The sequence below is a fragment of the Leptodactylus fuscus genome, chromosome 10 (assembly GCF_031893055.1).
Source record: "Leptodactylus fuscus isolate aLepFus1 chromosome 10, aLepFus1.hap2, whole genome shotgun sequence".
Taxonomy (NCBI): domain Eukaryota; kingdom Metazoa; phylum Chordata; class Amphibia; order Anura; family Leptodactylidae; genus Leptodactylus; species Leptodactylus fuscus.
Window position 1 is genome coordinate 51,894,197 of NC_134274.1, and position 13,748 is coordinate 51,907,944.

The following is a 13,748-nucleotide window of genomic DNA, read 5'->3' on the forward strand; positions in this document are numbered from 1 at the left end:
CAGCATAATAAACGGTCAGGTGCACTTTTTAAATGTCTGTTCCTGTTTACCAGTAATATAATACTGATCTACCCTATAAGACACCCTGCTCTCCAGCCAAGAACAAGGACCAAGCGCGCTTCATTTTCCGCACCAGGGTGTTAACATGAGGAGGTCTTGTAATCCTAATCATGGCATTTTGCTTGGGCTAGCCTAAATCACACAACCCTTTTTAATGGCATTGTACTGATCATTGAAAACCTTGGCATTTGTTTCATGATCTTGGTTCTCGAAGGAAATGATGAATCCATTGGCCAGAGTTATTTTAACCAAATACTATTTTCAGCATTTTTAGTTGTCTGTACTAAGCAATTTTGAATATCCAAATAATTGAATATCTACAGTGGCTTGCAATACTATTCATACCCCTTGAACTTTTTCACATATTTTGTCACCACAAACGTAAATGTATTTTGAGTTTTCAAGTTATAAACCAATACAAAGTAACAGATAATTATGGTGGAACGAAAATGATACTTGGTTTTCAAAATTTTAAACAAAAATCTGAAAAGTGTGACATGCAAAAGTATTATATCCTGTACCTCATGTAATGAAATATTGCGTGTGCATATTTTATTATAACTAGCTTAATTTGAGGATGTTTATTTTCTTTTTTAATTGTTTGGGTTTTTTTCTTTTCTTAATGAAGAGACCGTGTTGGCTGTGTCTGGCAAGTAGTGCGTGATCACCTGTACCATCTTTGCGCTCATGCTGTGGAGTATTGTTTCCTTGTTGAGCGTGCAGTGGTGGGACTGCTGCGACTTGCTATTCGACTATTGCGGCGTGAGGATATCAGTGCACAGGTACGCTGCAATAGCAGGCTTGGACTTAGCACTAACTATCGTGGAGTCATTGGTGAAGATGATGTTTGTGTTGACAAAAAGCACAATTATACCTGTAGTCATGAAATAATGACCATGTTGCTACCATGAGCCTCTGATTCCATGTCATGTTGTACATACTGTATGAATGTTTTTGTGAAATCTAGCACTAAGAAACCTTTCAGGAGTCCGTGTTGTCTGATTTCATTACTTTGCATTTTTCACACGAGCCCTCCATTCATGTGGGAAAATAGCTAAAACCTGTGTGATTTTTTTTTTTTAATCCATTTTCACAAAGCAGTAAAGGATATTAAATATATAGTGTAAGATTTCCTCAGACTGCGCACTGATGCTACTCCACTGCATGTTTTTTTATTTTTTTTCATATCCTCTTTGGTGAGTCGTCTGAAAGAGCCCTAACAAACCTCATTACGACACACTACACTATGTGCTGCTCTTCACGCATTTGTAGTCTTCAGAAGTCATGATCTTGGTTCTCGAAGGAAATTATGAATCCATAGGCCAGAGTTATTTTAACCAAATATTTTAACCATGATTTCTGGCTATAAAAAAAAAAAAAAAAAAGTCAGCACCAGGGTGAATATCTACACTGCTTTTTTAGCTTTGATTCATCCATCCCACAACTTGGATGAATGTCAGCATGGAAACCAAATTCTTTCCTTGTGTACCCTGAGACCTTATGGATGAAGTATATAAATAATTGATGCGCGGCTATTGAGATTTTGCTTGTCAGTGCACACTTTAGCAGCATGGTGCTATGTATTAATAAAATTCATAGGCATTGAGAGAAAAGTTGCATTCTAAAATAATACCGTGAGACTAAAAATAAGCAGCCTAGTGAAAAAGAGAAATTGTCCAAAACGCAAAAAATTTTTTTTGACTATTTAGAAGATGTTAAAATATGCATGTTGTGGTGGCATCAACCATCTTCTTCAGAGTGGCCTGTTGGGGGAGTAGCATACCAGCCAGGGATATAATTATACTTGACAGGCTGGTTAGAAGGGCCAGCTCTGTCCTGGGGACCCCTCTAGATCCAGTACAGGTAGTTGGTGATAGAAAAATACTTTCCGTGGTGCGCTCCATGCTGGAGAACAACTCCCATCCCATGCACGAGACAGTGATAGCACTGTGCAGTACTGTCAGTGACTGACTGCTTCACCCCAAGTGTGAGAAGGAGCTATCAGATGTTCTTCCTCCCAACTGTGGGCAGGCTGTATAATCAACATCAGGCTAAGCGAAGATCACTCCGCACAGGGAACTAAATGATCCTGAGTCCTTCTTTTTCTTAGTTGTTATGACTCCTAGTATCTTCTATCTGCTATGAGCTTGTATGTGTTCCTTCTTGTAATATATTACTGTATTATCCATGCTGCTGTAACACACTGAATTTCCCCATGGTGGAACTATTAAAGGATTATCTTATGTTACATGTACAAAAGCTTTTGCACAAACTCTTTAAAAGCCTGTTTGTTTTGCAGGTTCTCCTTTCCCTCCGTATACTTTTAATGATGAAGCCGAGTGTCCTATCCAGGGTGAGTCGACAAGTCGCTTTTGGCCTTCATGAACTGCTAAAGACCAATGCTGCCAACATCCATTCCAGCAACGACTGGTACACTCTGTTCTGTTTGCTGGAGTGCATTGGAGCAGGAGTGAAGCCGCCCGCTGCCCTACAGGTCACAACCAGAAGCGATAATGATGCAGGTACGTGGAGGATGTGTTTTAATGAAATTCAATGCCTCGAGAGATAAGCAGCTGTTTTATGCCGGCTCTGAATTACGTGAAGGCCAGATGAAGAAAATAAATATGCTGCTTAAGTCCATTAATAAAATTAAAACGGTTCAGCTGTTCTTCATGTTTACAGCCGAAATGTTCATGCTGGGTTTTTATATCATAGGTAGTGGTGTGCCTGAGAGGTAACTAGCATTTCATTAAGTAGATATTTATCACCGCTCCACAAAATTCTGTTTTCTGAAAGAATATAATACAAGTCTGTCTGTGCGGAGACTCTAAGCCGCCTTAGACCAGAGTCCTAATTAACTATGGAAATCCGCTCAGGATCATGTAGGAGGTCTGCCATGTGTTTTCCCTGTTAATCACAATAACTTCTAGAGATTATCTGATCATATTTATGAGATGTATAAATATAAGGAAACATTATGTACTTCTACAGCACGTTAACATTCAGTCAATGCTTTCTTGATATCTTCTGACATTTGTAAAATTGGCAAATATCTAGGCTTTTTTGACGACCACTTTTTCCCGTCTTCTGATATTGTAGTACTAATGAATTAAAAAGGTTTTTCCATCTCCATTTATGGCCTATCCATATGATAGGACATAAGTACTTTACAGTTTCAGGTGCTAAATTTAGGGCCAACAGCCATCTGTAGGACCTCATCCCATAGCTCGCTGATATTGGAGAGGTGGATGTACATGTAAATCTCTTGCCAGTCATCTGTATGACAGACTTGTGCAAGCTGAATTTGAAACTCCCATAGACTTTGAGAGAGCCGCAGTACAATTTTAACAGCCGTGGGATGAGGTCCATAGCCCCTATTCTCGAGCTGCTGGTCCTAGAGCTCGGACCCACATCTAGAAGTCTTTTATGGCATATGTCTGACATAGCAAGACCCCTTTTTCAGCATATTTCCTATGTTGTAATTCTGTAATGTACATGTGTAAACCACAGGTATTACAGATTGAGAACTATGAGATCATATTAGTTACTCCCAAATAATAGGCTGCACCAGCCAGCTGCTAGAGAAGTAGCTTTGTAGTCCTAAAGCCATCACCATTCCCTCCTTGATTGTATCTGATATACGTAAATCTGAAAAACGTGACTGTTTTCAACTCAAATGTATGTTCCTTTCTAGGTGCTCAGTCTGACAGTGAGGTTTCCTCTTATCACACCACTGATGTTAGCTTGGATCGTGGCTATACCTCAGATTCAGAGGTGTACACAGAGCACAGCAAGCAATCCAAAATGCATCGCTCAGTCACCGATGTGGATATGGTTAACAGTGGCTGGCTTGTGGTAAGCAGATCGTGTGTGCCCTTCAAACATCACATACTTTGTAGTGTTATCAGTAGTTCTATGTGGTAAATACCTTTCCCAGTCAGCCATTTTCCTACATTGTACATGTGTGTATAATGACGTCCTTGCCAACCATTTACTTAGTCATGCCCCGCATTGTAACGAAGCCTGTATTATACTTTATTTGTTGCGGGTAGCTTGGACAATGGTTTAGCAGTATTTTTCATAACTAGTTTGCATTCCATCTGCACTGCAATTTACTGAGCTATTAAAGGGGTGTTCCAACAATAGCCAGATGAGTGCAGCTCATGGTCAGTGCTATAGACTTTGATAGGTATAGCAGGGAGCATGTGCGACTAAAGCTTCATTCAACTCCTCCTGGCTGCAGTTAGGGGAATCCTCAGAACCCCCTGATTAACTTATAAGTTAGGTTATAACTTGGTATTACTGTAAATGCCTCTTAGTTGTATTTTGTTACTCTTGCTAAAGCAGAAGAATGGACGGTTAATGAAATGCTACACAAACTTGAAAGCAAACTTACTTCTTTACTGTTTAATGTGAGAGTGGTGTTATCTTTCTATACAGGTTGGAAAGGAAGATGTGGATTCTTCTAAAATGACGACAGCCATGAACAAGCCAGGAATAAACACTCCAGTAAACCAGTACAGCCTAACAATTGGTGTGGACTTCGGCCCCCATGATACTAAATCCCTTATGAAAACTGTGGAATCTTTGTCTTTCATTGTCCGTGATGCTGCGCATGTCACACCAGAGAACTTTGAGTTGTGCGTGAAGACAATTCGGGTCTTTGTAGAGGCGAGTCTTAATGGAGGTGTGTGTAAGTGTTGCTCAGACTACTTCCTTCTAACAGACCAAATACCTGTGTTCTTTTGGCATATGTAAGTGTTCAGTCTGGTATAACAATATTTCAATTGTCTGGTCAAGACTTGGAGGTGCTGCTAAAATTATAAATCCTCTCTGTACAGGCAGGAATAGTAGGATTTTTTTGGTTTATTAGAAATAATGGTAATAGTTGCACTGTACAAATAATTCAAGTTGCAGTTTAATTTTGTAGCCTGTATTCTATGCTGTGTGGGCACTTTGCATGTTGCACTCTACAGGATTGAGGTTTAAAGGGATTTTCCATACCCACCACCATTTTTATTTTTTAATTTTTTTTTTTTAATCTTTCATAGGTGTGGCACATAATAAACATTTACTTTTTATATTTAGCACTTAATAACGTATTTAGAGCTCGTCCACACTGGGAAAGAGGGGGTGGATTTTGGCGCTGAATCTATGTCATAATCCGCTCCCTCACAATAGAGGTCTATGTAGACCGCTAGCTTACTTTTTTACGTGAGGCGGCAACACAAAAAGAAGCGTGCTGCTCTTTCTTCAGGCGGATTCCGTGGCTGATTCAGACCCCGGCGTCCTCCTCGCGGCAGCACTCTCCGGACTAGGCCCATTCATTTGGGCCTACTCCGAAGCAGGAAGTCGGGACTGTCAGAAGCTGCGACAGTCGTGGCCGGGGCATTTTGGCTCTATTCTAACGCGGCTTCAGAATCAGAAATAAGGTATTCCATACCGCGCATCGTATGAATGGGGCCTAACAATGATGTTCCCATCTCCCACTTTGATTCGCACCTAAACCATAATGTTGACACCAAAGGCATAGCTATAAGGGGTGCAAAGGTAGGAGTTACTACACTTGAGGTCAAGGGGCCCAAAGACCTCCATAAGACACCAGTATTAGTCATAGCACCTGGTAAGCGGGGGCCCTGTTTCAGGTTTTGCATTGGAGACCCAGAGCTTCTAGTTATACCTCTGCTTGGCACATCATTAGTCCTGTGTGTGAAGTCGACTGCCTGACTGGCTCGCAATAACAGCTAGGTCAGCCTTCTTCACGCTCTGTATGTAAGCCGTGACAAGAAGTGTTACACAGCTATTACACTGTGGCAGTCAGCCAGTCCCTTTCACAGACAGCATGGATTTCTTGCCAACATAAGATAATCCTATGTCAAGCACAAACCTGAATTTGAGGTGCCGGTCTTGGACTAGCACTGACAGCAGTAAATGGAGACACCATTGCTAACACAAATATGATATTAATTGCTGTATCTTAAATCTACACAAGTGCACAGAATGTTGGAGATTTTGGGGGTGGGGGGGGCGGCATAAAACTGTTGTGAGAGATTGAAGGGTGTGGCCTGGGAAGACAGGTATGTCCCAGCCAGGCAGATAAAGGGTGTATGATAAAGGTTCACACCAGGGAGGTCAGCTGACTAATTAGGCCCTAATAACAGTCGGAGTGTGAAGACTAGCAGGGTGGCACCACACTGACAGAGCTGACCTGTCCAGACCGGACCTCCAAAGCAGGTACTGTGCCACCCGTTGCTGTTGCTAAGGTGGGAGACTGGTGGCCAGTCTCCTGTATAGTCAGGGAAAGTTTCCTTACGTTTAAGTTAGTTTTCTCAGCCGAGAAGGTTTTTGTTTTGTTTATTCTGTGGCTTTGCAAAAGCAGTGTATGCGCTACATGTGAATAAAGCCTGAACCTGTGTGCAATTCAGTGTCTGTGTCCCTGTTTCCTGCACTGCTACAAGCATCTACCTGAGCGGTCCTCCACACAGTGTTAACGTATTGTACAGTAATTGTTGCAGAGTATCTCTTTTAGCTCATATATTTTTTTTATGTATATAATTGCTACAATTGTCCCATCCATTTATTTCCAGTCTTTTAGTTGATTGAAATTGACAAGAACATTTTTTTTCAAAGGGTATAAAACACAAGAGAAGAGAGCGAAGAGTCACAAGTATGATAGCAAGTCTAATCGCTTCAAGAAGAAAAGTAAGGAGAAGGAAAATCCTGTGCGTCGCTCCCGAGTCTCCAATCAACGCCAATACCGTTCACATAGTGATGATGAGGAGGATGAGAGTGTGCCCGCCAGTTACCACACTGTGTCATTACAGGTTAGTCACGACGTAAGTATGGCAGGCCTTTCCTCCTCCTACATCTCTCCCCTTTTGTCCTGAATTAATGAGAAGAAATAAGGACTAAAGTGATTTCTTCAAAAAATTATTTTCCATTTCTCTTGTGTCAAATCATTGGTTTCACATCACTTATATGATTAACCAAGCACGAGCATTCAAGAACCAGATACGATGGATTTCATTTATTAAATTGCAAAATAGATGCCGCCATTGCTTTTCAACTTCATTGAATGGCTTTACCTTACTCAGGGCCCCAAGAAATTCGTCTTTTATCCCAACTCTATTACTTGGATTTCCCTACTTTATAGACAGTTTATGGTGGCTTTAGCCATCGAATGTTCTCTAATCCATAGCATTCCACTACAACAAGGGTGTCCCGTCTCCTCACTCTTGTTGGGCGATAAAGTTCCTGGTGACTTCACAATATCTGACTCCATTCGACACACGTTAGAAATCGGGAGAAGACTGTATTGCATTATATGTAGAGGAGGGAACGTTATTTGTGTGCAACCCAGACACCTTTACAAAGAACCTTGGGAAATGCACTGGCCTCCACAGCAGTTGAACCAAATTTTACCACCATATACCTGTCTTCAACTACAATTTACCTAAAAGATGCACACCATTCATGAAAGCAAGTTCCTTCAGATTTAATAATCTGGACACTCATATGGTGAAGAATAGTCACGTGCTGTTGGCAAAACTCTAGCCAGTATTGTATCTCTAAGGAGAAATTTAAGCTTCGGGAAGCTTTTCCATTTCTCTGTTGCAGGATGAATCAATCTCATAAAATTTGTGGTTCTGCTTCTAAAAGCCTCTTAATTACACTCAATATATCCTAAATCTGTTTATCAAACCTTAGTCTACCTTTTTAATTTTATGGTGATCTACCAGATCTAACTGCAGCTCTGTATATTATAATGTCCCAGAGATGGACATGGAATGACTTCAAATCGCTATGGCTTTTTATGAGTTTTTCGTGATTCCCCCCTCCCCTTTATAAGATGTTGCTCATACACAAGGTGGCAACACAAGAAGGGTATGGTATGCAGTGCTCTCTATATTTAGACATTTCTGCAGATACCCCCTCCCCCCTTGGAATAATTCCCGTCTCTCAGACTTAGAACTTTCCTCTAACAACAGAAGAAGAAGACTTCTCTCTTAGAGCTATGACTAGCTGCCATATAAAAATGCTGTTTTACTATGGGGGAGAGAGAATTTCAATCTGTTTGAAAGCAAAGCTTAGTTTTGACGCATCATTTTGATATGAGTCAGATTAAAGGTTACCACCATTTATCAACAACTTTCTGTAAATGAATGACAAAAACAAAAAAAAATTTGTAATGTCTTTCTCCCCCAAAAATAGAAATTTCCACATCCTTATTTTTGCCAGTTTCTTCCTGTACTGGGCACTCGCTTTCAATTCACTGATACAGTCCCTCTCCAGAGAATAGACACATTTAAAGGGATTCTATCATGAAAATGATTTTTTTTTTTTGTCCCTAACATGTAGGAATAGCCTTAAGAAAGGCTATTCTCCTACCTTTAGAAGTCTTCTCTGCGCCACCGTTCGGTAGAAATCCCAGTTTTCTTCCGTGTGCAAATTGGTTCTCTCGCAGCACTGGGGGCTATAAGCGGCCATTTTTTTGTGGCCTGTGGGCATGTACAGTCGGCTCTGCATGAGGCCTAGAAGGTTGAAACCCAGGACGGAAAGAGACGCAGGGAGAAGGCGTTCCAGAAGGAGAGAGGCAGCGCTGGAGAGTTCTCTCGCAGCATTGGGGCTGCCCCCAGTGCTGTTTGAGCGCAGGCACCACCCTCAGTGCTGCGAGAACTCATTTGCATACCGAAGAAAACCGGGATTTCTACCGACTGGCGGTACGGAGAAGATTTCTAAAGGTAGGAGAAGAATAGCCTTTCTTAAGGCTATTCCTACGTGTTAGGGACAAAAAAAATGTTATTTTAATGATTAGAATCCCTTTAATTTTTAGTAGTGTGAGAGAGAAGCAGAGAGACAGTAATTGCTGACGGCTTTAGTAAGTTGCTGGAGACATAATAACCTTGTTCCGTACTGCTGTATAATATTGTCCTCGCGGCTGCTACTTCTGAGGATATGCTACAGAGACATAGGGGAGACATTTTTATATATTTCTATTGTGAATGCTAGTTTCCTGCTTCATCATCATCCATCATCTTCCTCTTCCATAGACTTCTACAGGCAACAGTAATCTGATTTCTCAGGGTTCATATATTATCAGTGACTTGAGTGACTAAGTGGAGTAGATGGGTAATAAGGAGAGAGAGGCATTTTCTGTAATAAGTTTTATTACAAAGGCATGTTGAATAATCAGAGGTGCCCTTTAAACGCTAAGAGTAAAATTTCATTTTACTGCCAGAGTGTTTCCTCCAAATGCAAAGACTAATCTGAATTGGAATCTAATAAGACGTATGCTTTCCTTTGCTCTTACTAGAGCTATGGCACCTCCATCGGGCATTATATAGAATATCATTGTCTGGCTTCAGAGAGAACTTTGATCAGTCCAGTCTTAAAATGTGTACCTGCAGTATAGGAAGCACTTGGTAGTAATATCCATTAACGGCATGTAAGTCTTTTTGTTTCTGAAACTTTACCTGTAAATCCTGGTGAAGGATCCCTGTTTCTACCTCTCGTATATGTAAGCGGGCTTTGCTCTTCTGACAATGTTTCTGTGCTCCCTTTCTTCCTTCACATGGAGGAGGACATGGCCTGCATTAGACATGCACCAGGTTTTCTCACTCTCGGCACAGTTGTGACCTATTGTAGGAATAGTTGCTGTTGCACTGTTTAAACTAGTTATGTACCTGATGCAGAATGTGTTCTGTATTCTTGTTTTCTTCCATCTAAACATCGTTCAACCTTTTCTTATAGTCCAGAAAAGGCCGTAAGTAAGACTTTGCACATCAAGTGTAATTTTGGGGAGTGCACATGTTGACTTTGTAGATGAGGCATACCTGTACTGTGGGGGAATACGTGGCTGGGTACAATCTGTAAAAACTATATAAGACTTTCAAAGATCGCTTCACATCATTTTGTTCATTTTAGCTGCTTGATCTGATGCACACACTTCACACAAGGGCTGCCACAATTTACAGTTCTTGGGCAGAGGAACAGCGCCACCTAGAGACTGCAGGAGAGAAAATCGCAGCAGATTCCAGAACACTGTGGTCAAACTGTTGGTGTCCATTGCTACAAGGTGAGTTATGTCCCGATCTATAAACTGCAGTAGGGTTTGGGCAAATCTTGCATATATAACTCTGCATGGTAAAGTTTCAGTACTCTTTAACACTGGGCTGTAAAATAGTAATACTAATATTGCAATGGCAATAAAGTGAAAACTGTAATACTATTCTGTCATAGCTGATGAGCAGATTACATAAAGCTACTAAATGTGCCTTGCTCTATCCTGCAGATTTCTCATCATGGACACGTAATTGAAACCAGCCCCTGACCCCTGTGTCGCTCCACCTCTGTCGCCTCTTGATCTCTGTCCTGTCTTGTCTTTACTAAGGTCAACCAGCCCCCAAGCACAGATAAATCTGTGAGATCGGGAGAAGGGGTGGAGTCATCTGGAGGTCAGGGAGGTTACAATCACTTGACCTGGGGGTCGGAACCAGACCTAAACTCCCTGGTCTTTGATGAAAAATATGCTGAATATAGCAGATTAAAAGAAGTCCGCCTGCGGCCTGTCCGTGGGACACCTTCTTTTTTTTTTTTTCTTTTTTTTTTTTTGTAGCCGGACATACAGTCCTGCATGTCTGACTTTGTTGGGTTAAAAAAAAACAAACAAAAAAAACTGTCCGCATGGACAGGCCGCGGGCGGTCACCTTTACAAACCCATTCAAGTGAATGGGTTTGTAAAGTAAAGTGAATGGGTTTGTAAAGCTGACCGCTGGGTTTCCGTCCACCTGTCCAGTTTCGCCGGGGCTCAAAATGGAAACCCGGCTGAATGCATACACTGGACACCAAGCACAAGTGTGAACGAAGCATTAGACTGTCAGGCTTAGATTAGCCATTCAGCTGAAATTTGGACCAACACTATATACTGACAGCAGACCTTCTCAATTTATGGTGTTAACCACTTCAGTACCGGGCCATTTTGTGGTCCAGGACCAGACACATTTTAGATTTATTTTGTATGTGCAGGTTAGAGGGCTGTAACATTTTTCATACAGCTCATTCAACTAATTTTTGCGTCTTTTTTTCGGGGACACGTAGGGCTTTATTTTTGTTGTTTTTATTTTCTGTGTTAATTTTTTTAATTTTTTTTTATATTCGGGAAAATATAAACAAAATAGGAGGAAATTGTCTGGTTTTGACTTTTTTTTTTTTATAACACAAAGTATCACTGAAAAACTTTAAAATAGTTTTTCCTCTCCATTATGGTAATTTTTATTTTGCATGATGTTGGGGGTGGGGCTATAATCTTTAATAGCGGCATTTTATTGGGTATCTTACTATTATTATTACTATTATTATTATTATTATTATTATTATTATTATTATTATTATTATTATTATTATTATTATTATTATTATTTCATTTGCATTTTTTTAAAACTTTTTTTTTTTTTTTTTTTTTTTCCAGATGGTGTCCCCATAAGGTTATAAGAGACCATTGGGGTCATCTGACCATTTTTTTTTTTTTTCTGTATTGGAGGCTGATTTCTCCTATAACTGGGGCTGGTACACTAGCCCCAGTTGCAGGAGGAATACAGCCTCCTGCATGTCCTGTCAGAACAAGGCAACCACTTTCTGGACGTATATAGTCTATGGGCGGTCCGGAAGTGTCAAACCCCTTAAATAAATTGTGTATAATTTTATGTATTTGTGGCAAATGGGTCATTCCATATCAAGTGATCCAAATAGGAATATTTTTTTTACCTTACGTCTTTTTTTATTTTTATTTTTTATGAAGTACAACTTAAGTTAATTACAAATAAAAAGTTTTGAATTTTTTTCTTCATCAGTTAATTTTTTATAGACTTCTAAAGTTTTGAAAGTGTGAATTTTGGCCTGGTATGGCTTTACATTTTTTAACATATCTCGGGTTAGAATTAAGATAAATAGGTGGGAGAGGCATCATTTTTCTCAGAGCGGTACCGGCTTTCATTTGATATGTCACAAGACGATGTTTCTTTATATTTTGTTTTGGAGAAATCAAATTCAAAATTTTGATGCGCAATTGTGAAAAAAACGTATGTTTTAAAATTGTGAAAAAATGCATTTGTGTTACTTGTGTTCTTGGTTATATTTGTACAGGTTTTCAACTTGGGACCAAATTGGGATCAATTTTTTTTTTTTTTTTTTTTAAGCCTTGAATCATCTGATTTTATGTTTGTGTGAACTTCTTCCTTTTTTCTTTTCAAATTACAACTTGCTGAATTCAACATTTATATGCAACAATAAAAAAAAACATAAAAAACAAATACTGTAAGTGCCAGAACAAATACATCTTATCATCAGAACACAACTTGTCCAGCATTTTCATCCTGAATGCATTGAACAAACCGAAAGAAAAAAGCTGCTCATATCATCAAGTGCGATTTTCTAAATAGTCTCATCCTAATTACCGTATTTTCCGGACTATAAGGCGCACATAAAATACTTCGATTTCCTCAGAAATCGAAAGTGCGCCTTATAGTCCGGTGCGCCTTATATAAGGCTTGAAGCGGTGGCACACGAGGAGTTAAGCGGCGGCACGCGAGGAGTTAAGCAGCGGCCGCCGGCAAAGTCTGCATGCCGCTTCCATACATTGCAATGGGAGCGCGCTATTCAAATAGTATTCGTTCATCTCTAACTATTTGAATAGCGCGCTCTCATTGTAATGTATGGAAGCGGCATGCAGACTTTGCCGGCGGCCGCTGCTTAAAGAGATTCTACTAGAGATGAGCGAGTACTGTTCGGATCAGCCGATCCGAACAGTACTCTCTCAACTCTAGATTCTACCATTAAAAGAACCTCTTCCCCCTAACCACGTCGGAATAGCCTTAAAAGACTATTCGTCTCTTACCTTTCCCATAGCCAGCGCCGCCTTCTCCCTGAGCTGTGTTCGCGCCTTCCGTGTCGTCTTCTTTGGGCCTCATGGATGACGCATGCGCAGTCGGCTCTGGCTGCGAGAGCCTGTTAGAGCCGACTGCGCATGCGTCATCCATGAGGCCCAAAGAAGACAGAGACGGAGCTGCGGAAGAAGGCGGCGCTGGCTATGGTAAAAAGGTAAGGAGATTATTCCGACGTGATCAAGAAGGAAGTTCTTTAACTCCTCGTGTGCCGAGCGCTTCCATTCATTTCAATGGAAGCGTACCATTGAAATGAATAGAAGCGGCTGGCAAGCGGAGGGTTAAGCGGCCGCCGGCAAAGTCTGCCGGCCGCCGCTTTCAATCATATAAGGCGCACCGGACAGCGCTGCGCCTTGTAGTCCGGTGCGCCTTATATATGGACCTAGGCAGGACTATAAGGCGCTCATGGGTAATGCGCCTTATAGTCCGGTGCGCCTTATAGTCCGCAAAATACGGTATATGTTAACAAGAGTCCAAGAACCAATATTTATAACACCTATTTCTACATGGAACAATTGTTTTTTATTATATCACTAAACATGTAATTTATTAAGAAAAATAGTCCAGTAGATAAATCCTCATTCTATAAAATATGAACTAATCAAACAATTAATAGGACATTTTTAAACTACTGGCCTTTTATCATCAATTTGTCCCTTCAAGTGAGTGAAATGTAATCTTGTCCATAAGCGCTTACTAGCAATGGCCATTTCCTTTTGTGTCAAAGAGTATGTCCGGCCTGTCATGGTG

General features: G+C 40.6%; 1 protein-coding gene across 15 annotated transcripts in view; it reads left to right on the top strand.

Annotated features, from left to right (window-relative positions):
- The window catches only part of GBF1 (golgi brefeldin A resistant guanine nucleotide exchange factor 1), a 140,150-nt gene that overhangs the window by 110,141 nt on the left and 16,261 nt on the right, over window positions 1-13,748 (top strand). For 7 of the 15 annotated variants that reach the window (XM_075258143.1, XM_075258139.1, XM_075258142.1 and 4 more), the window contains 6 exons: window positions 689-842; window positions 2,360-2,582; window positions 3,755-3,915; window positions 4,501-4,753; window positions 6,691-6,896; window positions 9,985-10,135. In XM_075258143.1, coding sequence (XP_075114244.1) covers window positions 689-842; window positions 2,360-2,582; window positions 3,755-3,915; window positions 4,501-4,753; window positions 6,691-6,896; window positions 9,985-10,135 — 1,148 coding nt within the window. The remainder of the gene's footprint in view (window positions 1-688; window positions 843-2,359; window positions 2,583-3,754; window positions 3,916-4,500; window positions 4,754-6,690; window positions 6,897-9,984; window positions 10,136-13,748) is intronic. The other 8 variants (XM_075258150.1, XM_075258141.1, XM_075258153.1 and 5 more) reach the window with 3 other exon arrangements.